This window comes from Centroberyx gerrardi, chromosome 20, assembly GCF_048128805.1.
Source record: "Centroberyx gerrardi isolate f3 chromosome 20, fCenGer3.hap1.cur.20231027, whole genome shotgun sequence".
Taxonomy (NCBI): domain Eukaryota; kingdom Metazoa; phylum Chordata; class Actinopteri; order Beryciformes; family Berycidae; genus Centroberyx; species Centroberyx gerrardi.
Genome location: NC_136016.1, coordinates 16403041 through 16430592, shown reverse-complemented (window position 1 = coordinate 16430592; position 27552 = coordinate 16403041). Strand labels below are relative to the sequence as shown.

The following is a 27552-nucleotide window of genomic DNA, read 5'->3' as shown; positions in this document are numbered from 1 at the left end:
GAAAAGCAATGAGCTAAAATGGACATAACCAGTATTTCCGCTATATGCAGGCTATTCAATCCTGGTGGCCCCCTGCGGCAATTTTGTAATTTTTTTTGTCCAATTTAAAGAATGTAGTTCAAACTCTGTCCCCTCTGCATTTAAGAATCACGTGGAAAAGATCACATCTGTAGGTTCTCTTTATAAATTGGTAACTTTTACTGTGACTACATTTTAAATTAGCTACTTAGAGAGATTTTTACACCAGCAATTTTACCTCTACTTAAGTAAAACTTCAGCAAAGTAACAATACTTCTACTTGAGTAGGATATCCGGTACTTATTCCACTCCTGTTGAGCACTAGCTTTAACTTTGTAGGATAATAGCCAATAATGTATGTGATTAAAAGTCAGGCACTTTTGACAATGTGTGTATGTATGAGGTAATGTTTGCACAGAGAATAGCATGTGTTACCTCTCTTCAAAAACCTAAATTATTGTATTGTTTCCTTGAAAGGGTATGTATATGCCACTGTGCAAACCTCACCAAAAGTGAATTAATAAAAGCAAATTTTTCAAAAAACTTCTCCCCCTGTATCATTTCTGGGGAAGTGCCCTTTTACAGATTTTGGCCCCTGTCCCAGAGTCTGTGCACAGCGCTGTAACAGGTTTAACATGGCCTAAAGACAAAGCCAGGTTACCTATTACTGCAAAGACTGAACAGAACTGTTTGTTAACATGCCAAAGGCCACTAAATATCAGCACCATGAGCCCACAAACATACCCAGGATCTCTGATATGTGCAGCTAAGGGCTGATAATTGATCAGTTTGTTTACAAACGTCTGTTCCATAGAGGCTAAAGGTCAAATTGGCAATCTATCTCAAAGATAAGCACAAAAATAAGAATATGTAGGCAACTATCTAACTCTAAATCTCATATTTAAACTCAGATTTACAACTAATTTTTGAATTAAATACATAAATGCAGGGTCCTATTTCTTACAAATATAGTACATTATTTCAGAGTGGACATTACACAAACTATGAATGTGCAGCAAGCTAAATTATGTGGCCTTTATTCACTATATAGACAGCCGACTAAACGTTTCCCCGCATAACATACAGCAAAAAGACAATCCAAACAACTGCAGTACAGTGGCTGGTGCACATTTCTCCTCATCATGAGCTGCTGCTTGGACCTGTAGGATAGGAAGCAGCTTGCGCAGCAGTACACAGTGTTGAGTCGACGTTGCATCCTCCCGTCTGCTAGGCTGACTGGCAGCAGCATCTTGCCGGTGTTGTGAGACATAGCTGACGAGTGCTAGCTACCCTTGACACCTCGATGGGATTTGTGTCCTTGTATTTTGTCAGTTTACAGTCAGTGTCCAGGACTTAATTGTTTTAGTTGTTAGCTTAAGTTGGCTAGATAGCAAGCTAGTGCATAGATAGCCCAATCGCCGATACCAAGCTGCCCTCGCGTAGACTTCGATCTAACTTGCTGCAAGCTAGCGCTAGCTCGCTGCTGCTACACTTCAGACATTGTGGCCACAGAAACATGCGGATCATCGAGGCGGAGACCCCTGGGACATCTCTAACGTTAAACGCTTACTGCAGGACACGAGCTTCGACTGGCCGTTGACTGGACTCTGCAGAATCTCTATGTAAATGTTGCTTAAGACTTTTCATTCATTTGAACCGATGTAAACTCCAACCTGTTAGCCTAGCCAGCTAGCATGGTTAAGCCTTCACGGGGCAGTTAGCTTAGCTGCTGTTGCTAACAGACACAAACGAATAACACGCTAACAAAAAACAATCAACGTTAATGTAGCGTTGCCTTACGGGTGACCAAATGTGGCTAATGCCACATTAAATCGATAAATGTCGTTTCATGCCTGACAGTATTTTGCTGTGGTTACTGGGACTTGGTTAACACTAACTGCTCGCTAACTAGCTAGTTAGCTGACTAACGGACATGTTAGCTAACGTTAGTAGCTCCCGTTAGCTAAGGTCGTCCGCGTTATTGTTAGCAGGCGCGGCTACAACGCAAACTGTTTGGCGTGTTTACCTAGGCGAGGGTAGGCACTTCATGTTAGCGATGAATACTAGCAACACTGTTTGTATCCCTTCTCACTCCCTAAACGCTAACATTAAGTGTTTTACATACAAGTTGACCCACTTTCACGTGCTAACAAGTTGGCAACCAAGTTAACAGCTGGTTTGGTTTACGTTAAGTTACCTGTGCGCTAGCTAGCTAATTGACGTTATTGTTAGCCTAATTATCTAGTGTGCTTGATGGATAACGTCGTTAGCTAACGTTGTTAAGACAGTCTGACATGTGTGTTGTACGACCACAATTCATAGTGACCCAGCCAGCATCATCTTGGCTAGTAGCGAGCTAATATATCCTTATACATTAGGGCAGTCTCAATTAACGTTAACTTTCGATCATTTCCAAGTTGGCTTTTTAGCTAGCTAACTGGCACATCTTGGCCAATAACTCGTTTGCCAGATAAGTAGACTGTATTAGCTTCATATCATTGCTGCCACTAGCTATCGACGGTATAGCCAGCAGCCCATGCCTGTATCGATATCTACGACGTTCAGGATTTTAAGATAGCGCAATGCGTATTTTGCTAATGGACCTCAACTTTTTAATGAGTCAGCTAGTCTAGTGTAAGCAAACTGCATAACCGTATGAAACCATCACATGCTTGCCTTAGGCCTAAACGGGATAGTGAATAAGGCTTACAATGACCTTAGATGGCTACAGCAGCATGTTGCACAAACGGCCTTCTCATCTGATATTTAGTCCCAGCCACTGTACTCTGCACTTAGCCTCATTACTACCATTCACATGCATAGTCCTCTTCCACCTTTTGTTAATTCAACAAATGCCCTCTTCTGCACACTGTGCCAGGGCTATTTTTGTATAGACACTCCCTTCCCTCTTTCCCACTTCATCTTCATTGTGCCTGTGGCAAGACTTTCAATAAGGGAATGCTGGAATACAGTTTTACGTATGCTGGACTCAGATGTTATAAAAGGACGTGAAGTGTTTCAGTGTATTATCTTAGTAAGTGCACCAGAATGAATACAGATGGGATTCACCACCAGCAAGCTCTTTGAACTGTTTGATGCTTTATATTTTTCACAGAGGGGAATAAGCAACAGATCTCAAGGACCAGATTGCCCGCTGAACTTCTTGCCTCTCAGACAGATCGCCAGGGACCATGCTGACCATCCTAGCTGCTGGGTCTGTGTTCTTTCCAGGCCTTTTCATGCTGTCCAAACAATGCCTGAAGTACATCCCAGCACTGAGGTGGAGCGAAGGAGATGCAGTCATTGTATCTGCAAGGTGAGACAATTTCATCTAATGCAGGTTCATGTTTTCTGTGTGGCTTGGCATGGATGCAAGCATGTTGTCCGTGTACCCTGGCGTTCATGCTTCTCGAGCTTTCATGACAACCGGGTGCCTGGAAAGTCCAGGACTTTAGTGGTGCTATAGGAAAGATCAGCTGTCCAACCACCACCACCAGAAGGAAAAAATAATACACTGTAATCAACCAAGTGGCACCGGTTCCTCTTTGTTAAACCAATCCTTGACGGATCTACGTAACTGCGGTGCTGTCTGTGTTGTTTCAAACTTGTTTCAAATGCAGCCAGTCGTTTCAGCCGCAGTTACGCGCTACTTTTTTGCTACTTCTTACCTGATACTGTCCCATCATGATGCTGTAGACTGAGAAAATCATCATCCCTTGTGTACTTGCCATTCTCTTTTCCCAGGTTGGTGTCCTCAGTTCAGGCAATCATGGCTTCTTCGGCTGGCTACATCATCGCTTCTTCCTGTGATGACATCATCGAGGACCAGTAAGTCCAGAAATGCTCATCACATCATATTCCATCCCATCTGACCTAACTGTACAGTACTGTCTGTTAATGTATGTGACAAAATCAGCAGTCAGGCATCTGTACTTTCCAAGTTTTTAAGATGGACTAAACAAAGACTCACCTTTTTTTATTTTTAGACATCTTTTTCATATATCAGGGAAATTAAAAAGCAAAAAAAAAATGAAACTTCAATTTTAATGCCTCAAGGCTTAGCCCAAAATGCCATGCGACTGTATGAGCAGTTATTATTTCAGCTGTCCGTATAGTTTTTCTTCTAAAAAGTGCTGGTTGTAAATTCGGCTGAGATGAAAGTTCCCTTTTCTCTTTCATGGATTGCAAAGCGGGAAAGCTGACTATATTCTGTTTTGTTTTTTTTGTTTTGTTTTTTGGTCAGGGAGTTGTTACTGTACTGCTTTTCACAGATATCAAATTGTGTTTCAAATACAATATTGGATATATCCTATGAGAGCTTGTGTTTGTGCCTGACTGCTTATATGGAGCACTGTTTGAGTGAATTCATAGCTAAGCATGTTTGGGATGGAATACATTTTTTCCTTTCTATTCTAAAAGCAGGCTTCTACTCCTCTCTACCCAGGCATTGGCTGACCAGCGCTTACATCCTGTTTGCCGTCCCCTACTTTGTATACGATATCTACGCAATGTTCATGTGCTACTGGTACAAGCTACGGGTCAAAGGTCACGAGGAGGCCTCGGCAGCACCCCAGCACATGGGCTCAGCACTGACCAGCTACTTGCGTCGCGAGTTCCTCATGGTGCTACACCACGTTGTCATGGTCACCGTCTGCTTCCCTGTCTCTGTGGTAACTGTCACATATAACTGTGCTCATGCTAGTGGGTTGAGATTTGAGGATGGGTGGGGAAAAGTATAGTACTGCATTATCAATATGTTGATGCCCACTCTTAAATGTTCTTAAATGTATATTCTTTCAGTATTGCAAGTTTGAAGGTATTGCAGAATATTAACATATGCAATATTATTGTATGATGAGCTCTATAGTGACTCATTTTCTGAGAGTTTAGTCTTCTTACTCCTTATTTACTTATTAACCCAGGGTATCTGCAGGGCCTTAAAAAGACTGAAAGTCTTAAATTATCTAAATTTAAGGCCTTAAAATGTGTCTATAAAAATGTCTTAAAAATAAAACAGTTATAAGAGGTCTTATTTTTTTCACCATGTAATGATAGGTTTCTTAGATTAATCCTAAAAAGGTTAGTAGTATAATACACGTCTTATCTGCTTTACTAAATGCAATAGGATTTTATCTCCCATAGCAATTAATTCCTGTTGTCCTTTTTCTTATTCTGCCCATGTATGTCTTTCATTAGCTATGTTTAATCAGAAATTGGCTGGTTTTGACAGATTCGTTTCTTTATTTTGGTTTTAAAATCGGTTTTAAGATCAATCCCAGGTAGCATTAAAAGGGGCTTAAAAAGTCTTTTGAAAATTTGGCTTTCTGAAACCCGCAGATATCCTGTAACCCCACCTTGAATTTTTTTTTTTTTTTTCCTTGTAAAAAGAAAAAACACATGCAACGGAAGGAAAAGTGTGATGCTGATCTTGACAATTTGTCTCCCTCTTTTTCTCTCCTTAGTTTTGGCGGCAAGGAAAGGGAGATTACTTCCAGGGTGTAATGTTCATGGCTGAGCTCAGCACTCCATCTGTCTGCCTGGGGAAAATCCTCATCCAGGTAACTGTCTTTGTTCGGTCTCAAAGGAGATTTGAGTACGTGTGCATGTGCTTGTGTCACACTAAAGTTCTTCTGCACTCTCCACCTCTTTTGTTTTTCTTTTTATTGTATGGAGAAGACATTTCTGGTCATTCCCAGCATGCAGCTTGTTCATGTGCATCGGCTCGTGTTGGCTGTGTCTTGTGATGTCTTATGATCAGCATTGTCTTGACACATCTCGGGTTCATTGGTAACACAATTTGCTTGAATACGCTTAGGAGCTGCGTAGCCTCTGTATGTGTGTTTGAGGTCTGTGTGTGTGTGTGTGTGTGTATGTATGTAGAATCCGTCAGTGTCTGGGTGAAGGTTGCCCCTGCAGCGCTTTCTGCTCTTCCCCCATCTGAGGCTCCCACAGCTGTTAGCAACTGAATATAGCCCATAGTATTTAGACTGGATATTCAGCAGATACAATATCAGTCTCTCCTCCTCACCCTCTATCACTCAGCACCCCACCCCTCCCTTCCCCTCCCCTGCCCTCCTTGACAACCATGCATGTGGCCATGATAAACGACACTGGGCTAAAAGCTGTTGCCTCACAGAGCTGTCCTCTCATCCCCATAGACTTTAAAAAAAAAAACCCCACAAACAATAGCGTTCTCATTGGTGGGATGTGTTGCCGTGCAATTCTGGGATATGAGATGAGTGAATGAGGGAGAGGAAAACCTTTTAAGTAAACCTGTGTAAGCATGTCCTCAGTGTTATCTCACTGAAGCAGGCTGGCTGTCCCAGATAAAAGCCTAGTCAGCTGGTGTAAACAAATGAGAATGTAAAAAGTGACTGCTCCATTGACACACTGTCCTGCAGCCTCTTGTAGAATTCAACCAGTGTCCATCCAGCAGCATGACATACATTGCCCTCCATCTCCACTTGTTCCGTTCATGCAAATGTAGTGCTGGATTAACTCTTTTCAGCTTTCACCAATCTATACTGCTTGCTTTTTTTTCTTCTCCCTCTATCTCGACCTCTCCTTCTGTTTTTTTTCCCCTCTCAGTACAAACAGCAACATACTCTCCTGCACAAAGTGAATGGGGCTCTTATGCTGATCACTTTTTTCATCTGTCGAGTCCTCCTCTTCCCTTACCTCTACTACGCCTATGGCAGGTATGTCTTTCTTTCCATCTTTCTTTCACGCTCTGCGGTCTTGCTGAGCTCGGGTCAGTAACGTGCACAGCCACATGGTGTCTATCTTGGATTATTGAAATGGGGTTCAGAAAGCGTGTTTGTAATCCTCTCAGCTCTATGTGAAGCAGCCATTTGTATCCTCCATGAGTCTGTTTTCTCATGTCTCTCTCCGCTTGGCTCCAGGTACGCGTCGATTCCATTCCACATGGTTCCCCTGTCGGTGCCCTGGCACTGTAACCTCGGCGCTGCCCTGCTCATGGCCCCCCAGGTCTATTGGTTCTCCCTCATCTGCAGGGGCGCCCTGCGGCTCTTCACGGGCTCCTCTCGCTCCCGGAGACCGCCCGCAACCACGTCTGCTGCCAAGGAGGCCCAGACGGACGGCCACGCACTGCCCCAGCCCGCCAACGGCTACAGCACGCGTTCCACAGAGCCAGAGTCGGCCACTCACTGAGAAGAGTGGAAGGGAGGGTGGGGAGGGAAGGAGGGAGAATGTACCAATGAGTATGTAAAGGAAAGAAAGGTATGAGGGAATGGTGAGACTTGAAACAAGTAGCAATATAGGAAAGCTACAGAGGACAGCCTCAACTAGTGTTTGAAGTCTTCGTGGCCAGAAGTCCAGACCTAAAAACGAAAGGATTTGAGGAATGCCGTATTCTGGCCACGAAGTACTTCAGCTTCGCTGTGTCTTGGAAACAAATGGAGTGTTAGCACACTTGATACATAAAGATGTCAGCAGGCACTGTGACAGAGAGAAACATGCACTGAATTGAGAGAGCAATTTGCCTGGAAGTATAGCAAGCAAAGGCGGCGATTTCCCTCATGTAGATCAAATTCAATCCTGTCTGCCTCAAGGGTAGGGCAGCACAGGAAATAGGAATGTATTATATTGTATGTTAGTACATTTGCTGTAGATAGAAGGCCTAATTCAGCTTAGTAACAAAGAAGACTTAAAAAAAAAACATCCCGGCTAAGCAGTATTTTGACTTGTTAGTGTTTATTATCTGTATCCTCTATGTAGTCACTGTCACTCTAACAAAATGTAACCAACCCGCAGACTGACTCATCGTTAGAAGGGAGATAATCTCATAAGACTGTATTCTGCTGCCTTATCCCTTTTCCCGATTCTTTGCAAATTCTTTTCATTTTTATTTATTTTTTATCCCCGGAGGAGAAGGGAGGGGCTTTCCTTGGACAGAAAATGTGACGGGTGTACATAGCCGATGTAAAATTGTCCTAATTTCCATGTCAGTATTAGGTTAATGTTGGTTTTTAGGTTACGTCTCTCATTTCTGCATCTAGTGTTTCTACAGACATTTTTCAACAGTAGAACAAGAAATATAACAGTTTATGTCAAGAAACATTTCACTGTTTTACAGACAAGTCTGCTTAATGTACACACAGTACCCCCAACCTTTATGGCAGTGTTTATTAATTCAGTGTAGATATGACTTTATTCCATTTACTGGTGTCACAAAGTTGACTTGCAATGAAAAGCGTTTTTGCATTTGGCTTAAAAGGAGGTGATGGAAAATCGCAGTCACTTTAAAATGAATTTCCATGTATTGTAAGTTCCGTGCTGACATAATTTATTCTCAAAATATCCATATGATTGGCTGAAATAGTTCAGTAAAGGGTCCAGGAGATTTTAGTATTTTAAGCAACACTAAGGGACTTGCAATGCAAAAGGAAACAAATGGAACAATACTCTTGTAGGGAAGCATTCACTTCAGGTTGACTTGCAGTGTATTTGTCCAAGGCAACTTATTCTGATGTTTATCATTTCTTTAAAATGTTTGTCTTTTATATCATTCTTGAGTCTATGAATTGTATGAGCCTTTTACATTGTATGAATTGTTCCAATCATTGAGCCGTTTATTTGAGCCACTGGTTCTATGAACCTTTACCTAGTTACAAACTGGCTTATGTTTTTATTTTTTTTTGTTTTTTTTTACTAAAGCAGCTACACTTTCCTGGAAATGGGTTAAGAAAATAAAACTCAAAACAAGGCTCAGAAACCATCAAGACGGGGCAGTGTGTGCCAAAAAGACTGGACAATTGTGGGCATGTTGGTGAACACAGAACATTCATTCCCCTCTGTTCCATGAATTCATAGGTACTGCTTCTTGCCAATGCTAAAGCATTTCAACTGATGTACTGTATATTCCACACAATGCTCGTTATTTATTTGTAAGTATTTATTTATTGTTTATTTATTTGGTTTATTTGTGGTTTTGAATGCATATTTATGCATACATATTATACTCTATGCTTCTGAGCCTTATGTGAAGGCTGTATTGTTACTCAAACTCTTAGCTAAAATATACTCCTCTGTCCTGAACCTGCCTCAAGTCTTGTCTTTTTTGGTTTTATTAATGTTCATTTTATGTATTACAAACCTGTTTTAAAGAGTAAATCAACACTAAATCCATAGACTAAATCACATTGGGCACAACTGCTGCTGCACTGTTCTCTATGGGTTGAAACTTTCAAGCATGTTGCACTTCTGGCTCCCCCCTCAATCAGCAATGTCAAAGCAGGTGTTTTACTAAAGTTTCAACCCATAGAGCAGTGCAGCAGCAATTTTCTGCCCTATGTGATTCAGTGATAAGTTGATTTTTAAATTTTGAAAGCATACAACAGCAGATCCTGGTGTATGCGTGCATCAGCGCTCCAAAAGGAGAACTGAACCACTAGAGGGAGTAAGAAGCCATGACTCCACACAGTAATTTTAAATCTTCAGTAACTGCAACATCATTTGGAAGAAGATCAGCTTCCTGAATAAGTGAACTGATCTCAACCCCAAGTGATACTCTGGTTATTGCATACTATGAAGTGGCTTTCAGCTGAAATAAAGAGCTTTTAATGAGCGGTTTTAAAAAAGGGAGTTCCACTCTTCATTCTGGAAATATGAAAGAATCAGGAGACACTGTGGACCAGCAGGGGCATGTGCAGTTTTCAGCCCTACACACTGTTTGAATACATCAAATCAGTTAACCACATTCATCAGGGTTAAAATGTTTATTACCATCATACAAAACACACATAGAAAACATACAAAAGTCAATTTACATATAAAATTCAAGTTTTGAGAAAGAGCCTCAGAACGCTCTTGGCCTTAGTTCCCTCTGCGCAAAGTCCTCATTTCTCTTTTCTACTTCAGTATCTCCTCTGTCTCGGGGAGAAGATGGTGTTGGGGTTGCTGTCCCGCTCCCTCTCCTTCTCCCGCTCTTTCTGGCTGTTGGGAGACAGCGCCTCCTCCAGCTTCTTCTCGCTCTTGAAGAGATCTCGCCCCGTACGCATGATGTGCTCCTCGATCTTCCGGTGGCGCTTCATGTCTGACAGCACCTTGTCCAGCCGGGCTTCCCTTTTCACAGAGGACCGGGCTGAAGATCCTGGAACAGAAGGAAATACATCAACGTGATTTCACAATAACCAACAACTGGTGCTGCACAATATTGACAAATAATCATATTGTGATTATTTTTCTAAATATACACAGTAAACTGACACAGACTTTTCTATATTTTAGATTTTTTGGCAAACATTTTTAATAAAAACAAATGGATATGTTGTTGCTTAATATTTGCTGTGTTTGAATACAACTGAATACAGTTTTTTTTTAAAATAATGTGCTATTTAATATATAGGCCAGACATTGGGCTCAGCACCAGAATACCACGTTTAGGAGTCGATTTTAAGCAGCTACCACTCTGATATATGATGGCAGCCTCTTCCGATTTGGAAATGTAAGTAGTTCAAATTGCGATTTTTGATTTTTTTTTCGATTAACTGTGCAGCCCTACCACCAACCCATCACTTTTACTAGTTACTACTACTTGATATGATCATGAAACCCAATGGTGAAGGGCTAAGTGAACACAATGCCCAGAAGTTATTAGCTGATGGGTTGCAAGAACTTCTTTCTACTTTGTCTCTGACGTTGTAAATTGCACTGCACCAACCTCACCAAGTCAAATTCCCAGTATGTGAAAATTAACCTGGCGAAAACAAATCTGATTCTGATTCTGATAAGTGTCATCAAATCTGAAAACTGTCACTTCCCAGGGGTTTCTGCCTGTCATACCTGGTGTTCTGCGCCTGTTGATAAAGGCGTTTTTCGGAGTGGCTTGCATTTGCTCCTCATCAAAGTCAAACTCTGTTGGAGTCGGAGGCCTGGGGAAAAAAAATGAAAAAATCAATCAATTTCAAGAACCATGTTAGATCCACTACCAGTACACAACCTCAAAATGCTTACTTCTGAAGTGAAATGATTGAGAAAAAGTCTTCAGCAACAAAGCATCAATACTCACTTGCGTTCTCTCTCCTCCCTCTCCCTTTCTTTCGCCGCCTCTTCCTCGTCGTCTCTTTCAGGTGAGGGGGTCCGCTCGGGCGTGGGGGGCCTCCGAGGAAGGGGCACAAAGTTCAGTTCCAGCATCTCTCCTTTAGCAAGGAGCTCATAGAGTCTTTTGATCTCAGCAGGCGGCGGCATCCACATTTTGGGCTCCTCCATTTCCTCGTCGCTGTACGCAAGCTCCCATTCCCCGTCCTCTTCCACCGCCTGCTTTCCTTCTCCACCATCCATCACTGTGTCTGCTCGAGTGTCCTCCTCGTGCTCCTCTCCTTCCATTGCATCTCTGTCCCCATCTGAGAAAGTGGCAAAGTCAGTTTATTAACTAAAGCTTTTGACTGGCAGCAATAGGAATGATGGGACTAAGAAAGGATTAGTGGAGTGAGTTCTGTTGTTATTACCTTTTGCATCCTTGGATGTTGTGTCCTCGTCTGTTGCAGCTGCCATTTCAGTGTCCTGTTGCTGTTTATTGCCATCCTCCTCTTTCCCTGTGACAGTTTTCTCTGTGTCCCTCACACCCAGCGCCTCTATCCCCTCCCTCAGCGAAGAGTCTGCGGCCTCAGCCTGCATCCTTCCTACTGCTGTTGGCTAAGTTTATAGCCACAAGTCTGCTGAATAGAAGAAAATGCAACTTAGTACAACACTGAAAGTACATGAGAATACTCTGTCAGAAAGCTAGCCAAGGGTAATTTCAGTTGTGAATGTTGCAATTCGTGAGCTACTAGCTTTATCTCAGTGTTAAAGAAAAGCCTAGTCATTAGTTGAGTAATAAGAAGTCAGCATAGCCACGTAATAAAATGTATTTAACTTAACTAGCTTAAGTAACGTTAGGCCTAACCGTTAGCTATCTCTAAACAGCAAATTGCAGTAAACACTAGTGTCTAAAGTTAGATTTACCGAGTGTCCAGTTTATCGTAGATCAGTGTTGTTGTAAATGTAATGTCAGATTATCTTCCCCACTGAATAAAATCACCAAAACTCTCCATGAGACTTGCTATGAATAATCAAAGAACACACAGACGTAAACATAGCGCCATTTTGGACTGAAGAACTGTGTGGCGATCTGCCCGGATTGCTGGAATATGTGCTTCCACCGATTATCCATCATGTGGATAGTCAAACGACGGCGCGACAGACGAGCTGTAGTCAACTTGCTTGTTATAGGAGTCTGTGTTTGGCATGACTTCCTGTGCAGCACTCAAGCGGACGCAGGACAATGTAAACCGGATGTTGGGCGGGGATTAAACAGTATTTTCTTTACTATTCTCATTAATTGCTTACTTTAGATTTATTAAAATATATAATATGTGTTTATATAGTATTTAGATGTATTTTTAATGTATGAGTACAGTTTGTTTGTTTTTTTAAAGGAGGAAGTATAAACATTGGACGTCAAATAGGCGCCAGCGTTTGAGTGAGTCCTGATTGGTTAATTCTTGTTTCCGTTTCCAGCGCTCCTCATTTAAAAAAGTTTTCAGTGAAGGCCCCACCGCCATTGTTAAAAAACAGCATTCGCGATGTTGTTAACGAGAAAAGTTGGAGAATAATCTATATAGGGCAACGGACAAGTATTTCTATTAAGAATACTTTAATAATACCGGTAAGTTCAACTGAAACATTTGCTAACACATTTCTCGATAACTGGTGAGCTGGCATAGTAACGTTAAATTCGGAAGCGAGGGTTAACGTTAACATAGTTAGCTTTCTATTAGCAAGCAATAGCTAATCTAGTGATAGTTTGCTAATAACAGCCAGGATAGTTAACGAACTTAGTATTGGTTGTTTGGAGACGACCTTAGCGGCGGTTATTGGATATTTAAGTTGGAGTGTGATGTACACTGTAAAATTGACATTTTTTATTAGGGGAACCACCCGTGTAGGCCTATGTTTGGCTAAATAAGATCGTTTCTCAATTACCGTCCAGAGACACCCATTTGCTTTTGAATTCACAGACATGGCTCAGCGTGTGACGGCAGCAGAGGGAGGCAGCAAGAAGACGTCCAGGGTTCGGGTAGCAGTTCGTCTAAGACCCTACATGGACAAGCAAGACGAGAAGGGCGAGGGAACCTGTGTCAGAGGTCTGGACTCCCAGAACCTGGAGATAATCAACTGGAGGAATGCCACAGAAACCGTCAAATACCAGTCAGTGTCTTCAGCTTAACTACATCTTCTCATTTACTTATTTATTTTTTATTTTATTTTATGCTGAGCTTGAATTGGTAGTTGCTTTCATGCTTCCTTTATTGTCTACCAGTTAATCCTAGAATGCTATGGATGTTTCAGTTTTGATGTTTTCCACGGTGAGCAAACAACACAGCAAGAGGTTTTCCTCTCATCAGTGAAGCCCATTCTACCCCACATACTGAGTGGACAGAATGCCAGTGTCTTCGCCTATGGGCCCACAGGAGCTGGTATGTTAAAGCAATATTTCTTTTGCCCACATGCCATATCTTGTTTACTCAGTTATTAACTATTATCTATGCGGAGGCAAACACAAAAGCACATCTTTTGCTCAACTTTTCCCAATTTCACTCTAATTTCCAGTAAATGGTTTTATTAACTGTACTAATATGTGCCATGAATCATGTTTGACAAAGCGCCTGTAGATGGGCATATGTGCAGAACAGTACTACAATTAAATATTTTGCATTTAAAGCTATTTTAAATAAAGATGTGTTGTTTTTTTTGGGGTGGGGGGGGTTCTCCTCAACTACTACTTGTGGCCTCAGATTATTTTCTACTGGTTTCGGCAATGTGGTGTTTAATGTTGGGTACTTTTTACACAAGTGGCCCCATGTCCTAAGTTGAATTCTTTTTGCTGTCTATTCCTGTCCTCCTCCATAGGTAAGACCCACACCATGTTGGGCGGTCCAGAGCAGCCAGGCGTGATCCCACGGGCCGTTCATGAGGTCTTCACCCTGGTCAAGGCTAAGGAGAAGGAGGATGATGGATGGGACTACAGCACTGGCATGTCTTATCTGGAGATCTACAATGAGAAGGTACGATTGGTTGGCTGTAGCCACAGTGTAGTGTGAGCCAAGATATGAACTTGGCCAGTCTAGTGAACCTGGTATTCACATTTGGGCCTGTGCTTTCATGCCTTCTAGCTATGGTTATTCACCTGCTTAAAGCAACATTTCACTTTAGTATAACATTTTCACCTTTTAGCATGGGTACCTCTATATGAGTTGACCAAACAACTAGGCCCAAACAGCTAATTGAGGGGAAATTGCAGTATTTGTCACAGCAATTTCCAAATCACAAACTTGTTACCACGCAGACAAAATTGAGCAGCTTTGTCTAGTGTCTGCAACTAACTTCCATTTCACTGCACTGTACTAAGTGGAATTAACCATGCCTAAAACACAAAGATGTCTGCGTCCTTGGCAGATGTTGTGCTGTCAATCATTCACTCCCTCTTTCCCACTTGCAGGTGCTAGATCTCCTGTCGCCCGGCTCCCAGGACCTGCCCATCCGAGAAAACAAGGACAAGAACATTCTTATCCCGGGCCTCACGCACACACCGCTCTCCTCCTTCTCAGAATTCGACAGACACTTTGTCCCTGCCAGCCTCAACCGCACCACTGCCTCCACCAAGCTAAACCAGCGCTCCAGTCGCAGCCATGCCATCCTCCTCATCAAGGTTTGATGCGTTGTCTGATTAGCTCTGTGAATGGAGAATTTGTGTGTTTTGTTGTCCAAGTACTCTTAAGTTGTACTTTTTTGTGTCAAATAACATGTAACTAAAGATTGAACTGGCCTGTTTTGTGCATGGATAGTTGGATTACCTAAATTGCTGTTTGAACTATGTTATACTTGTTATGGTAGGCTGACAGCATCTTAAACAGGTCGTGGCCTTGGTGCAGTAGGCCAGGATTTGGTAGCTGGTGCTGAAAACAAGGCTCTCTGCAACTCTTCCTACTGGCTGCTGCTGGGCTTTTGGGATAACTTTTGGAGAGATACAAACTAGTGTCTACTGTCTGTCTTAATACTTTCTTACGCGGTTCTCATTCCTAATCTGCGTCACTAAAAACTGAATATAGGACAGTTTATCATAAACCTAAAACATGCATGTATCACAGTTTAGAGGTCTTTTCCTACACAAATTTTCTGGATTCTGCTTTCTATACATTAAATACCCTGAAGATTACTTTTTTTTTTTTAAGTTGGGTTATGACTCATCACTTTCTCTCATGATACAAAGCAATTTTACGGTTCTGTTAAACACATCAAACATTAAAGTATCATGAAATGGATCAGGAAAGCTCACAGGCCCCACGGAAAATACATCAGCGTTTTTTTTTATAAAGCTTTCTATATTTATGGTTGTTGGCGATAATGGGTTCCTTGTTCACCTTTCTCCATTCACCCTGAATTTGTAACCTTTCTCTGTGTGCTTTATGCAATATGTTTTCTCCCTCTTTGTAAGGATCATATTATTGCCTACTGTTCTATCTCATACCTTTTTATGTGGTCCATCTGCTTCTCCATCCTTTTTCTGTCCCTGTAACCCTAAATATATTTTTCTGTCTCTCCCACTCTATCTCTTGACCTGTTCTAACCTTCCATCACCCTCTTCAACTCTCCTGACCTCCCCCACTTTTCTCTTCTGTCTGACCTCTGTTGGTGTCCCTCCACTCACATCTGAACCTTCTCATGATCTAAACTTTATCTCATACACTCCCATTATGCCTGCCTGACCACCTCCAAATTCACACTCCAACACTCTCCCCCTCCACCGACCCCCCTCTCTGCCCAGGTGGTGCGGACCCAGCGCTCCCTGCCCCACCGCCAGCAGACGGGTAAGCTGTACCTGGTGGATCTGGCCGGGTCCGAGGACAACCGGCGCACAGGCAACCAGGGCATCCGTCTGAAGGAAAGCGGTGCCATCAACCTGTCCCTCTTCACCCTCAGCAAAGTGGTTGACTCGCTCAACGCCGGCACTGGTGGCCGCGTGCCATACAGAGACAGTAAGCTGACGCGGCTGCTGCAGGACTCTTTGGGCGGCTCGGCGCACTCTGTCATGATCGCCAACATCGCGCCCGAGTACCAGTACTACTTCGACACCTTCAGTGCGCTCAACTTTGCCGCCAAGTCCAAGCTTATCGTGAACAAGCCCTTCGTTCGCGAAACGGTGACGGTACCTGTGCTGCAAGGTGAGTCAGAGAGGTGCTTGTGTTGGGATGCAGGGTGAGGAACTGCATCAAACTTGGTTCAGGGATGTTTTATTCACTTATTTTGAAGGTGTGAGGGAAATCCACTCACTTTTTTTTTTTTTTTTTTTTTACAGATAGCTGGAAAGTAGAGAGGGAAACGTAGTAGGGGAGACATAGAAGACGAAACACTGGCAGAATTTGATCCAAGGCCAATGGGGCACAGGTGCTTCCAGAGGCAGGGTGTCTTTTTTAAATTTGTTCAGACTGTCAGTTTTTTGAGATACAGCTTCCTTTAATATCTAATGAAGACTCTTGTTTTGCTGCTTCTATTAATTTTCTTTTGGCGTCGTCTTGATTGCGTCTCTGATGGGTTAGATTTTTACTGTTCTGCCTTTGGCTTTTATTCAAGCACTGCAATGCAGCCTTGACTGATGCTGTGCCATTTTCATCTGAATAGCCTTACGCTCTAGAGAGAACCCCACAAGTACTGTTGCTTGAGTGCACTGAATACTAAGCTGTTAATTTCCCCTCTGCCGCCTTTCTCCAGTGAAGCGGGCCAGAGAGGACCACGAGGCGGGGGGCTCTGCTGCCGAGCCCCAGAAAAAGAGGCAGAAAGACGAGAAGAAAACAGCGCGGGAGGCCCCCTCGCCCCCAGCACTCCCACACAGGTTGGAGATCACACACAGACTGCGTGACTCATTTCTTAGCCGTCTGGTTAATCAGAGTATAAACTGTGACATTTGATGTGGTAGCTTTAGGCAGATACAAATGTATTTTCTTTGCATCCAAATTCCTTTTTCTCTGCTCCATCCTTATAACAGCATCTTAAACAGGTCGTGGCCTCAGAGCGGTAGGCCAGGATTTGGTAGCTGGTGCTTAAAGCAAGTCTCTCCCTGCAACACTGCCATTGGCTAAAGCTGTTGTGCCTACTGGTATCTCATTGGGATAGAGACATGTAGTGCTTTCTAGCTGTCTGTTGTCAGGCGCTTTGGCTGTCTGCTAGTCTGATATTCTACTTGCCAACATGTATTGTTTCAGACTGGTTGACCTTTGCCCCATAATGCATTTCAAAGCCTCGCATTCTGATTCTTCCCCACTGACCGTACTGTCACCCCACTTCCCTCTCTGTTGTTTACCCCCTTTTCTCTTCTGTTGATCGTGTGTGTGTGTGTGTGTGTGTGTGTGTGTGTGTCTCAGTCCGTCAGAGCTGTCAGTGATGGACAGGCTAATAGCTCTGGAGAAGCTGATGATGGACGGCCAGGGGAAAGATAGACTCAATATGCTGAAACATGTGGCTCAGTCTCGCAAGGAGATTCAGGTGAAGACACACACATACACCTGAACGTGATTGTTTCAAAGTAGTGACTGCAACGGATGACAAACGGAGATCAACTTGGTGTAATTTGAATGCAAATATAACAGCTGTGGAGATTTGAGTAAAGCTGCTGTATTTAAGTTCGGAAAACAAATTAGTGTAGTTATAACCAATCTCAAATTGTCCCATAATCCATTCCTTTTGGTATCTCCCATACTCCCACAGCAAGGGTCTATCTGTCTCTCCCATCTGTTTATCTTGTCTCAGTTGTACCGACACTGATACTATCAAATCTTTTATATATCATATGGATGTTTGTTACTCTGGGGGGAGGGAATACTTTCAACACCGCAGCTTTAATTTATGATGGCACGTTGAAATGTACAGGACTTGTCAGCTAGTCTCCTTGATAGTTCACACCCTCTTCAACTCTTCTCCATGAATGTTTGATGGCCAACTCTCGCCAAACTTTCTTTGCAGGAGCTCAAACAGAAGCAGAGAGAGTTTGAGAGCAAGGCCATGCTATTGAATCAGCTGGCAGGTGAAGATTTGAGGGGAGAGACGTCCAGTTCCAGCCAAGAGTCCCTCTTCAGGAGTAACCTGGCTCCTCTGCAAAGGAAGCAGTCCACCACCATTAAACCCAAAAAGCAGCAGGCTGTGGTCCAACCCCTACAGGGTCAGTTAGAAATTACAGTGATGGGATTTTTTTCTTTTGGTAATTCCAGAATTTTCTTCCTTTTTTGATGGGCAAAAACTCTCCACTTTACTTTCCAAGAGATATTTCCTTTTTTCTTGCTTTTTTTTCCTGTTGTCCTGTTCACATCCATGAAATTACATTTTGACATTTTTAACTTTAGGAATTTAGCTGAAAACTCAAGACCAAATTAGAATGATGGTAAAGGTCAGAGGCAGAATACCCAGACAGTAGGCGTAATAAATAGTTCTGTCCTTAAAATGTCATTGTACAAAAATAGAAGTGCTATGTAAAGAAATGACCCTGGCAGAAAATGTTTATCTCTCTACTGTCCACATCCCCCTATAAGACTGTGATGGTCACCGATTAATTCCATCATGTTGAATCACTGGCACTATTGATGAGCTGCAATCTGATACAAGAGCTCAGTCTACAATATAGGAGACAGAAAACATATCAAATGACGATGAGGAGGAATTATTTTTGCATCCCTCAGCAGCTTTCGGAATGGGCTGGAGAGCTTTTTTTGGTACTTGTATTGTGTCATGCATTTGGCTTTGAAATGATGCTGTTTTGTTTTTCCACCCAGCAGAAATGTATATATTTCACTGCAAAAACTGTTCATATTTTAATTTGTGGCTTTATGCCCAGTCAGCATGTTTAATTCACCTGCACATTCTTTTCTGTAGCATTACATGAATTTGAAATTAAGTGTATGTGTTTTTATTTTTTTCCTCCCATCAGTATCCCAGCTCCAGCCTCTTCAGCAACTTACAGTTGTCAAAAAACAATCTGTCTGCGTCAAGAAGAAGGAGAAGAAGCTTTCAGACCAGTTTGAGGTCAGCAGCCAAGCTGTGTGTGTGCTTAGCTTGACACTTTGCAGAAGTGTGAGCATCAGATACGAGCTGATGTAGTGGAATATCTTAACCATGTTTTGTTTTTTTTAGACTCAACGCACACTGCAAGATCTCTCGAATTAATTAGGCCAAAGTTGCCTCCTTTAAGATCAGTGTGTGGCAAGAAATTGAGTGAATCATTCAGAAACGGTGATTTTCATCTTGATCTTCTAGATCTGTGTAGAATGTCCTTTTTGGGTCTAAATCTGGTCAAAATGTTACCTTTTAGCTAAACCAAGTAGTAGTAGTAAAATAAGCTCATAATGCACATCTCGTTTCTCTCCCAGGAGCCAGACGGCAAAGAGAACATGAAGGCGAATGGCTGGGAGTCGCAGCTCGACACGTCGGTGCTGGAGCTGTCCAGGCAGAAGATCCTGCAGGTTCTCAACACAGGCTCCCTCAAGGAGCTGAAAGGCCTGCAGCAGATCGGCGACAAGAAGGCCAAACTCATCCTGGGCTGGAGGGAGATCCATGGTCATTTCACAAAGGTTGGTGGAGAAAACGCAAGGCTCGCTGGACTTCTCCTTTAGGGTTTACTTTATATCAGCCTGTTTTTATCTAGACTCTCCAGCCCTTGTTTCTCATGCAACTCGCCCTCCAAAAATATCTGCTGAATTTCATGGTTTTGTGATTTTTCTTGTTTGATAGGTGTAGAAGGTTTAATTTCCATTAATTTGGTCGAGATGTGACTCACTCAAATGTGATGTTTTTCTGTTATTTTCCAGGTGGAGGATCTGATTAGAATTGAGGGTATGACAGAAAAAAGGTTTTCTTCCTTTATGATGGTAAGCCAGTGTGACTAAATGGAAATAGTTATCTATCAACAAATGTTCTAAACAAAATGTCTGCTTTTTTTTTTTTTTTTTTTTTTTTTTTTTGTTAAGTAAAAAGTCCTTTCTAAAAAAAAATGTTTCATTACGAAGATGCTTATAAGTTCAAATGGGAAAGTAGTTTCAGTGGGCTACCATGTTTTTGTGCTCCATTGATGCTCTTGCTGCTGTTATTGAAAGCTAATGTTGATTAATTTTTTCCTTTCTTTTCAGACAAACATTCTGAGTGCCATGGGGAAGTGATTTTTCTTTTCTTTCCGTTTTCCACAGTTTTACATAAATCATGACTGTGTGCAAGTTTCTAATGTATATAAGTCTTTATCTTGTCTTAAAGCTTTTATTGTCATTTATTTTATTTTTTGTTTTTTTTAATTAATTATCCTTGCTTTTGTTTTTGCGATGTTTTTGTAGTTACTGCTTTATTCCACTTGATGGTGCAGTATTGCTTTTTAATAAACATGTCTTGCGCTCAGTCATTGTTTTGTGTTTTATTTCATAATGAGCAATAAATGTGATGGTCACTCAATATGGGCCAAGTGACTACTCAGAACCGTCCCTTGGAGATCAATAAATCGCTATGAGTGGGGATGGTCGTTGCATATTGCAGGCCTGATCTAATTGGGCTAATTATAAAACCCTGTCATCGCAAGGTGGAGACGGGACACCTTCGACATTGACTTTGCCGTGATGTTGCCACGGTGTTTTTCCAAGGCCAGGTACTTACCGTCAGCACCTGTTTTTGGGAAGAGAATAGGATGATGCTGTAATGCAACGCTGTTCCCGTCCATCCCTCCCCCCCCTTCTCTCCCACAGCACGTAGTCTGCTTGATTTCACTTTATTCATTTCACGCTCCCCCCCCCCCCCCCTCCAGCCTTTGATCCACCCTGCCTTTTAGGAGACTCCCCATCCCAGCACAGCGCTTTGACAGGGCGCTACACCAACCAATCCTACACGCTGCAGCTTTCAAATATAACAAAAGGAATCGGCCGGATTTGGGACAGATGGTTCCCGTTTGATCCCCGCAGACACACGGCGGGTACAGGAGATGTTTGGTGGTGGTCGCGTCTGATTTTTCCTGAGAAGACCATGATGCCAAAGCCAGGGACGTTCCGTGTGGATTGAGACAGGCGCTGGATTAAAAAGGTCAGATTCATGTTTTTCTTATAACCCTTTTTTTTTTTTTTTTTTTTTTTTCTCTGCGTGAGTGATCAATGATGTATGGAATACCAAATTGCCCATCATTGGTTTGCATTGCATTTCCTCTCTTCGTGTTTTCCTTTCTATGCAAGAATCCACTGCTAGCTGCACGTTTTTTTTTCTGCTTATCATTGCAATTTAGCGACATGTATTGAATTCACATCACCAGTAGGCTGATTAATGAGCATCACTCCTTCACTCCCATTCTTCAGATCCATGTTTTTTTCCCCCTTTCCCTTGCTTTGTCCTGGACCTTATGCTCGTTTGTCCTTTCCTATTGTTCTGTTCTGAAGAACCGGCCACCATATGCGCGTTGTGCAGGCTTGGTGCTTGTGTACACATGATGAAATAATAGCATATGGTATGTACACACCTGCACAGAGACTCTGGCCAGTGTAAGCATCATTTCAAAGCAACCTGCCTCCATCTGCCATGCCTTTGTACTCTTCTCATGTCATTGTGGCCTACCTTTTTGTTATTTGAAACCCATTCTTTTATTATGAGCACATCTTAAAGGCCTGAGTTGCAATGGAATCTGAGTGTATTAAATCCATTTAACTACAGCCTGTTTATTTACTATTATACACGGCATGAGAAGTGGTCAAAAATCAAGATTGAAGTCACAGTGGATTATAAAGAGGCTTATGATGCCAGGGAGGCTCGACTCAGCTGAATCAAACTCCAAAGAGCTTGAAGCAGAGTGTAAACAATAGGTGGGAGCGAGCAGGCTTTGTTTACGTTGCTGGTTAAACCATCGTCTGGCCCCCAGGTGAACAAGCAGCACACACAGGACCGGACCTCAAGCGGAGATCTCATTTTGCCGTCGGTATGGCTCTGAGCACGATGCCGGCACCCGTCATTTGGCCTGGGGAGGAACAGCCATCGCTGCTGGACCAGGAAGCCTCTCTGTCAGAGCAAGCCCCCGTCTCGTGCCCGATAATCGGAGGGGACCAGCTCATCCACGGCACCAGCCAGGCCGGTTCAAGACCCCCCCGCAGCAAATCCAAAGGGGAGCTAGTCATTGTGATCAACGAGAAACTGGAGAACAGTAAGTGACCGGGTTTTGCCTCATTTGCGTCAATGGGTTTGGGGGGCAGTTCAGGACAGGCAGTCATACGCCTGCTTGGTCAGCTCGCTCAGGGCAAGTCAAACTCCATTTAACTTTCGATTCCAGTGCAGTGTGCACACAAGAGCTCCGGGGACGCCGCACACACATTTCATTTGTCTTACAGTATTTCAAACATTTACTCATCCTTTCCGTTCCCCTTCCTTCCTCATGTGTAGGTAATGGGATCCACCCAGCGTCTGCAGAGAGCGGCTCTCCAGTCATCTCCTCTCCTCCCAGAAGGCAACACTCCATCTCCTACTCCCATCACCCGCATCACGGCAAGACCCGCAAGGGGAGCAGGGCGAGTTCCATCGGCTACACCGCCTTCTCCCCCAGGCCGTCGCTCTCTCGCCACTCCAGCATCGCCACCAACCCCCCCTTGGACCGGACCAAGGCTAAAGACTACCTCTTCCTGGCCGTGCTGGCCTGCTTCTGCCCCGTCTGGCCCATCAACATTGTGGGATTCGTCTACTCCATCATGGTAGGCACAGGAACATTACCTCAGATTGTCTATTTTGTACATTTAGCAAACTGTTTTTTAAAACTTGGTTTGGAGCAAAAGGTTAAACGTTATCTCTCAGAATGTTGTTTCCATTTTTCCACTGACAATTTTGCCATCTGTTGTTCTGAAGTGTGTCTTTGCTGAGTTTGTTAAGAGATGTTCAGAGTTGCACTGTATATATGTGGATCAAACACAAGCTAACAGATGGTTTGATCTTCTCCCAGTCCAAGAACAGCCTGGAGCAGGGGAACCTGGACGGCGCTGTGCGTCTGGGTCGTGTGGCCAAGCTGCTCTCAGTGGTGTCACTAGTGGGAGGGACGATCATTATCATCGCCTGCATTGTCAACCTGGCCAGTGAGTGTCCCACCTCTGACCTTTAACCCTTACCTTACATCTTTACCCCACATGCTTAGTTGTTCCGTTTCCCCGAACTCCTCTTTTTGCTTGTGAATATTGAGTTGACAGCAAAGGATTTGTAGCAAAAGCCCTGCTATTACTGATCCAGTCTCCTCCTGGGACTCTGCCCTCGAACACCCGAACAATCTGTGGTCTTCCCCCCCAAACCCCCACTATGGGAACTGACTGCAACCCCACTACTGTTACTGGTTACTCATCACTAGCATTGTTTACACAATCTATGACTGTAATCACACTACTGTCGCTGTCTAGTCCATCCTAATTATTTTTACCAATTTATTTTCACCTAGTTCTAATGCCTGCACAACTCTTTACACACTACAGCACTTTAGCCTTAGGAACTCTATTGATTATCCACAAAGATCAGAACTTATTACATGCATTTCCATCTAACTCAAAACTACAATTTCACGCACCACTGGACTCTAAGCTACAGCTGTAACCAACTGCATGCCCTGCTGCCTGAATGCAGTGACAGACTGCTTTGTGTGTATATGTAGAGTGATATGAACAGTCTACCGTCTATTGTACGCCTTGCACTGTCCGCTTGCACTAAATGTGAGGTCCTGTTGTCCTTGTACCATCTGTCAGTATATATTTGTATATATGTCAGTATGTGACTTATGTTCCTGCACTAATGTCACCAAGGCAAATATCTTTAATAAATAAATAAATATCTATTTATTGTACTTGGCGAATAAAGGGATTCTGATTCTGATAACAGATCAGTGATTATTTCAGTGACTTGTGTAAACAAAGGAACTAGTTTTTGTCTGTTATATCCAAACGTGCATGGCAGGATCAGTCAGTTAAATGTTTTTTTTCCCTTTTTCACTGCAGATCAAGCAGATACTTAACTGTACTTTGTCTGTTTTTGGATGTACAAAGTTGCAGCCTGCTGGGTCTTATTAAGCAAAGACATGCCCTAATTAACTTACTCAAACGGGAAGAGAAGTTGTACACAGAACTACAGTTAAAGGGCTCTGGGGCTCAGCAACCCTTTTTTTTTTTTTTTTTCTCCGCTCATTACATAACTGTCCTCTGTGGTCTGTGTAAGTGTATACGTCCATATTAAGTTGCAGAATATAAAGCTGCTGAACTAATATGCTTCCTTTTCTTTTTTTAGTAAATGTGAAAACCTGAGTTTCATCCCAGGATGAAACCGGATAAGGCAACTGACCGCCTGGCCCGCACCTGCACCACCGTCTCTTTACCGCCTAGTCATTACCTGGATGTGTGACAAATATACACCCGATATACAGTCCTTACTTATCTTTCTGTAATCTATATAAATCCTTTTGCAAATGGAAGAAAATAAAATATGCAAGATGCTGCTGCTCTGAGTCAGGGGTTTTGTCCGTCCGATTAAAGATGGAGAGGGGAGTAAGACAGTCGAACTAATTGGTCCCTTCGTATTCTGCTCAACACGCTCAGAACGATCCTTGAGAAAGACGCAAACTCTTCAAGAACACTGTCATGACCGCAGAACCGACTCGGACAAGGTGGACTAGAAAATCAGGAGGAGACCAATGGAAGATGGTTACAGAACGTGCGAGATCTGTGTGAGAGAAACAGGAAGGATTGCCTCACAGCTTCAGTGCCACACGCAAAGCCCCAACAAAATGTCTGCCAGGTCCATCCTTCATCGCACCGACGGCAGGATGCATCAGAAATTCAGCTTGCCGTTAAATCCCCCCCCTGGATACACGGAGAGGCTCGGGGATTTGTGTTGCATTGGAATCACAGAGGAGAAATGCTTCCGTTTCCTTCACAGAGAAGAAATGCTTTCTTTCACAACATGTTCTTGTTTCAGACTGTGGGTATCCTGCCTGTGACTCTCATGACTCCTGCCATACATTTTGTGTTTGAGAGTGAGCGCATGGGTGGCGAAGAGGGTGAAAAAGAGGCTTACCAAGGATCGGCTATGGGTGTTAAAATGAAAGGGATTATGAAAAGTCTTGCACAGAAAGCAAAGTCATCACAGCGAGGGGGAAATATGTGCCAAAAAAATAAATTAGAGGGAAAGTTTCTTACTTGTAAAGTCATGTGCTTTGCTTGCAACAAAGTCACAAAACCGTTTGTGGAAAGGAACATCAAAGTGTTTGTCCTCTCCTGCGACTTGACATCTCTACACCACTGACCACTGTTAATGAGATACTGTGAGCCAGGATGAGGGGTAAATGTGCACAAAAACCACAATAGCTAGATATTTAAAACATTCAGACCGAGTTTTCAGTAAAGCTAAGTTGCTATTCAGAAAAAAAAAAAAAAAAAAATCTACTTCTTCTATAACCTACCTTTTTGATAATAATGTTTGTAAAAGATTATTTTGGAAAAAGAAAAAAGATTTTGAACCAGTAATTTCATAATGTGATGCTCTTGAAGTACTGAGCCACAATTGACAGATGGTGGTAGTGTTGTATGTGTATATGGGCATCACTATTTGATTAACAAATTAAATAGTCTCTGCACTGTGGTTGCAGTCAAATTTATTGCCAGGATGTCACCGCTGCCTCAGGTTGGCACACAGGCACAAGGACGTGCATCGCCGGGTAGCTTGTGTTTTTCAAACCAGACAGATTATGGGGTATTTTGTCCCACCCTGAGTTAATTACAACTTCAAAAAGTGTTACTCAAGTATCTAGAAACTGTTGAGTCTGACATAGACATGGCAGCAGTGAAACAAAAATCACTCATATAAAGAGATCAACTGCATCTGGCTCTTGTCCAAATGTGGCAATACCCATGTTGTTATACAGTAGGATGATGTCTATTGGTAATTTATTTGTGAAACACTATGTTTGGCTCAGAATTGGTTTGTGGGAGTGAGATTTCAAAGGTGTGAATAGTTAGAGTGATGGCAGTACTGTGGGTAGCTGACTGATTTTATAATCTGGTATCTTATTATTTCCCCTGTGTATCCTAACCTGATTTCTGATCTTGATCTACCTGTAATTCTCACTGTGATCCGAAACAACGGGGGTTTCATCAAGAATGGGAAATCTAAATGTAACTCTCCTTATTTGTGCTGGATTTTGAAACATGTTTAGATATGCCATGACTTCAAAGTCTCATCAATTTGCAATATCTACCTGCAGTCAATTTTCTGTATTGATTAATAGGATATTTTTCCCCCCTGTCAGTATTTAGACATTTAAATTTCATTGTAATCAACAGTTGGTGTATTCTGCAGATATAAACCTAAATATTGTGGATTCTCTAGTTGATATGAGTTAGCATTAAGTAGTTATTCTAATGTAGGCAGAGAAACTGTCGGTTAGCCTCCTGACAGTCATTGTATTACCAATGGGCTATTATAATCTTTGTGGTTATTGGCATGTTGTGGATTTTTATTAATGTATGATGATGATAGAAGTCAAATCGAAATCACAAGGATAACCTGGCACTAGGAATATTATATGCTTCCGAAGCACATTCGTAATAAAGACACATTGCATGAAATTTGTCTGTTTGAATGTAATGATTTGGAGAAGCACAGTATGGAGGGAGATAACAGCAACAGCAGAGATTGAAGGGATTGTGTTTGTGAGAGAGAATGAGAGTGTCAAAAGTGAGAGAAATGCAGTGATCTTAACCACTGAGGGGAGATTGTGTATTGCGGTTTACTAGGAGAGAGCAGAAAATGTACAGTATTCATGTATTTCTTCATGTCATACTGTAAGTGTGCGTAAGCTCCAGGGATGAAGTGTGCCTGCTGTTGTAAGGCAGCGGAGCGGAGACGGAGCAGCAAGAGCAGAACGCTGAGGGGAGAGAGAGGCTCTGAGCCAAGAAAGTGTACTATGATCGGTTGTAATGAGCGCTAAATCCTCAGATGACTGCAGAGAAATCAAATTCTCTCTCTGTTTCTCTCTCTCTTAGCTTTTCAAGTGAATTCTTGCATCCGCACTGACAGAAATGAACGTTTAAAGGCTACATCCAGATCAGTAGCAATCAATGTTTAGCATTAGGAGAGCCAACAGTGACATTTTATACCATTTATATTATTCAAAAGTCTCAACAATCACAACAGCAGTGTATTTGCTTGGACACAGCACAGCCCATAGGAAAAACTAATGTACAAAGGATTCTCAAAAGTGTTATATGGAAATTATACATACAACAGAAAGAATGGTCTTAAATGAGGAATTTTATGTCATATACGCTACCAGTCAAAAGTTTGGACACACCTGATTGAATGCACTGTGTTGTGTAATGTTTTTCATTATCTTAAAGCCATTTTGATGTAAAGGCTTATGCTTAAATGCTTGAAATTTGTTTCTTAGTCAAATATAAATAGTGAAGTTGATGCCTATGTATGAATTTCTTTCCAAAGCCTTTGCCTTTCCATCAA

At 42.5% G+C, this 27552-nt stretch overlaps 4 protein-coding genes across 5 annotated transcripts; 3 read left to right on the top strand and 1 right to left on the bottom strand.

The window, feature by feature from the left end:
- The first annotated feature begins 1255 nt into the window (after positions 1-1255).
- On the top strand, positions 1256-9069 carry tlcd3bb (TLC domain containing 3Bb). The gene is made up of 7 exons (XM_071921568.2): positions 1256-1640; positions 3134-3334; positions 3763-3846; positions 4463-4688; positions 5481-5576; positions 6607-6716; positions 6921-9069. The coding sequence occupies exons 2-7, from the start codon at positions 3210-3212 to the stop codon at positions 7186-7188; spliced, it is 909 nt and encodes a 302-aa protein (XP_071777669.1). The 5' UTR covers positions 1256-1640; positions 3134-3209; the 3' UTR covers positions 7189-9069.
- Positions 9070-9740: 671 nt separating this feature from the next.
- On the bottom strand, positions 9741-12118 carry pagr1 (PAXIP1 associated glutamate-rich protein 1). 2 transcript variants are annotated; one of them, XM_071921676.2, is made up of 5 exons: positions 11983-12118; positions 11487-11696; positions 11048-11381; positions 10822-10910; positions 9741-10129 (listed from the first exon to the last, which is right to left on the bottom strand). In XM_071921676.2, exons 2-5 carry the CDS (start codon positions 11653-11655, stop codon positions 9894-9896), a joined length of 828 nt encoding a protein of 275 aa, XP_071777777.1. In that variant the 5' UTR covers positions 11656-11696; positions 11983-12118; the 3' UTR covers positions 9741-9893. The 2 variants fall into 2 exon arrangements, with proteins under 2 accessions (XP_071777777.1, XP_071777787.1); XM_071921686.2 differs by having other exon boundaries at positions 11487-11693.
- Positions 12119-12663: 545 nt separating this feature from the next.
- On the top strand, positions 12664-20340 carry kif22 (kinesin family member 22). The gene is made up of 13 exons (XM_071921593.2): positions 12664-12685; positions 13038-13227; positions 13369-13496; positions 13930-14084; positions 14519-14728; positions 15845-16241; positions 16789-16909; positions 17439-17559; positions 18037-18232; positions 18995-19089; positions 19434-19634; positions 19872-19931; positions 20190-20340. Exons 2-13 carry the CDS (start codon positions 13040-13042, stop codon positions 20217-20219), a joined length of 1902 nt encoding a protein of 633 aa, XP_071777694.2. The 5' UTR covers positions 12664-12685; positions 13038-13039; the 3' UTR covers positions 20220-20340.
- Positions 20341-20900: 560 nt separating this feature from the next.
- prrt2 (proline-rich transmembrane protein 2) lies at positions 20901-26644 on the top strand. Its single transcript, XM_071921626.2, has 5 exons — positions 20901-21120; positions 21944-22222; positions 22459-22763; positions 23009-23138; positions 24328-26644. Exons 2-5 carry the CDS (start codon positions 22003-22005, stop codon positions 24342-24344), a joined length of 672 nt encoding a protein of 223 aa, XP_071777727.1. The 5' UTR covers positions 20901-21120; positions 21944-22002; the 3' UTR covers positions 24345-26644.
- The last annotated feature ends 908 nt before the right edge of the window (positions 26645-27552 follow it).

What these genes read in the sequence shown, in the direction of transcription:
- tlcd3bb (XM_071921568.2), top strand. Translation starts at nt 3,210, where the DNA reads ATGCTGACCATCCTAGCTGCTGGGTCTGTGTTCTTTCCAGGCCTTTTC. An exon ending in GCAGTCATTGTATCTGCAAG is followed by an intron (nt 3,335 to 3,762) that starts GTGAGACAATTT and finishes CTCTTTTCCCAG; the next exon opens with GTTGGTGTCCTCAGTTCAGG. An exon ending in TGGGGAAAATCCTCATCCAG is followed by an intron (nt 5,577 to 6,606) that starts GTAACTGTCTTT and finishes TTCCCCTCTCAG; the next exon opens with TACAAACAGCAACATACTCT.
- pagr1 (XM_071921676.2), bottom strand. Translation starts at nt 11,655, where the DNA reads ATGCAGGCTGAGGCCGCAGACTCTTCGCTGAGGGAGGGGATAGAGGCG. An exon ending in AGGGAGGAGAGAGAACGCAA is followed by an intron (nt 10,911 to 11,047) that starts GTGAGTATTGAT and finishes TTTTTTCCCCAG; the next exon opens with GCCTCCGACTCCAACAGAGT. An exon ending in CAACAGGCGCAGAACACCAG is followed by an intron (nt 10,130 to 10,821) that starts GTATGACAGGCA and finishes CTTCTGTTCCAG; the next exon opens with GATCTTCAGCCCGGTCCTCT.
- kif22 (XM_071921593.2), top strand. Translation starts at nt 13,040, where the DNA reads ATGGCTCAGCGTGTGACGGCAGCAGAGGGAGGCAGCAAGAAGACGTCC. An exon ending in TGGAGATCTACAATGAGAAG is followed by an intron (nt 14,085 to 14,518) that starts GTACGATTGGTT and finishes TCCCACTTGCAG; the next exon opens with GTGCTAGATCTCCTGTCGCC. An exon ending in ATGCCATCCTCCTCATCAAG is followed by an intron (nt 14,729 to 15,844) that starts GTTTGATGCGTT and finishes CTCTCTGCCCAG; the next exon opens with GTGGTGCGGACCCAGCGCTC.
- prrt2 (XM_071921626.2), top strand. Translation starts at nt 22,003, where the DNA reads ATGGCTCTGAGCACGATGCCGGCACCCGTCATTTGGCCTGGGGAGGAA. An exon ending in CAACGAGAAACTGGAGAACA is followed by an intron (nt 22,223 to 22,458) that starts GTAAGTGACCGG and finishes CCTCATGTGTAG; the next exon opens with GTAATGGGATCCACCCAGCG. An exon ending in GATTCGTCTACTCCATCATG is followed by an intron (nt 22,764 to 23,008) that starts GTAGGCACAGGA and finishes ATCTTCTCCCAG; the next exon opens with TCCAAGAACAGCCTGGAGCA.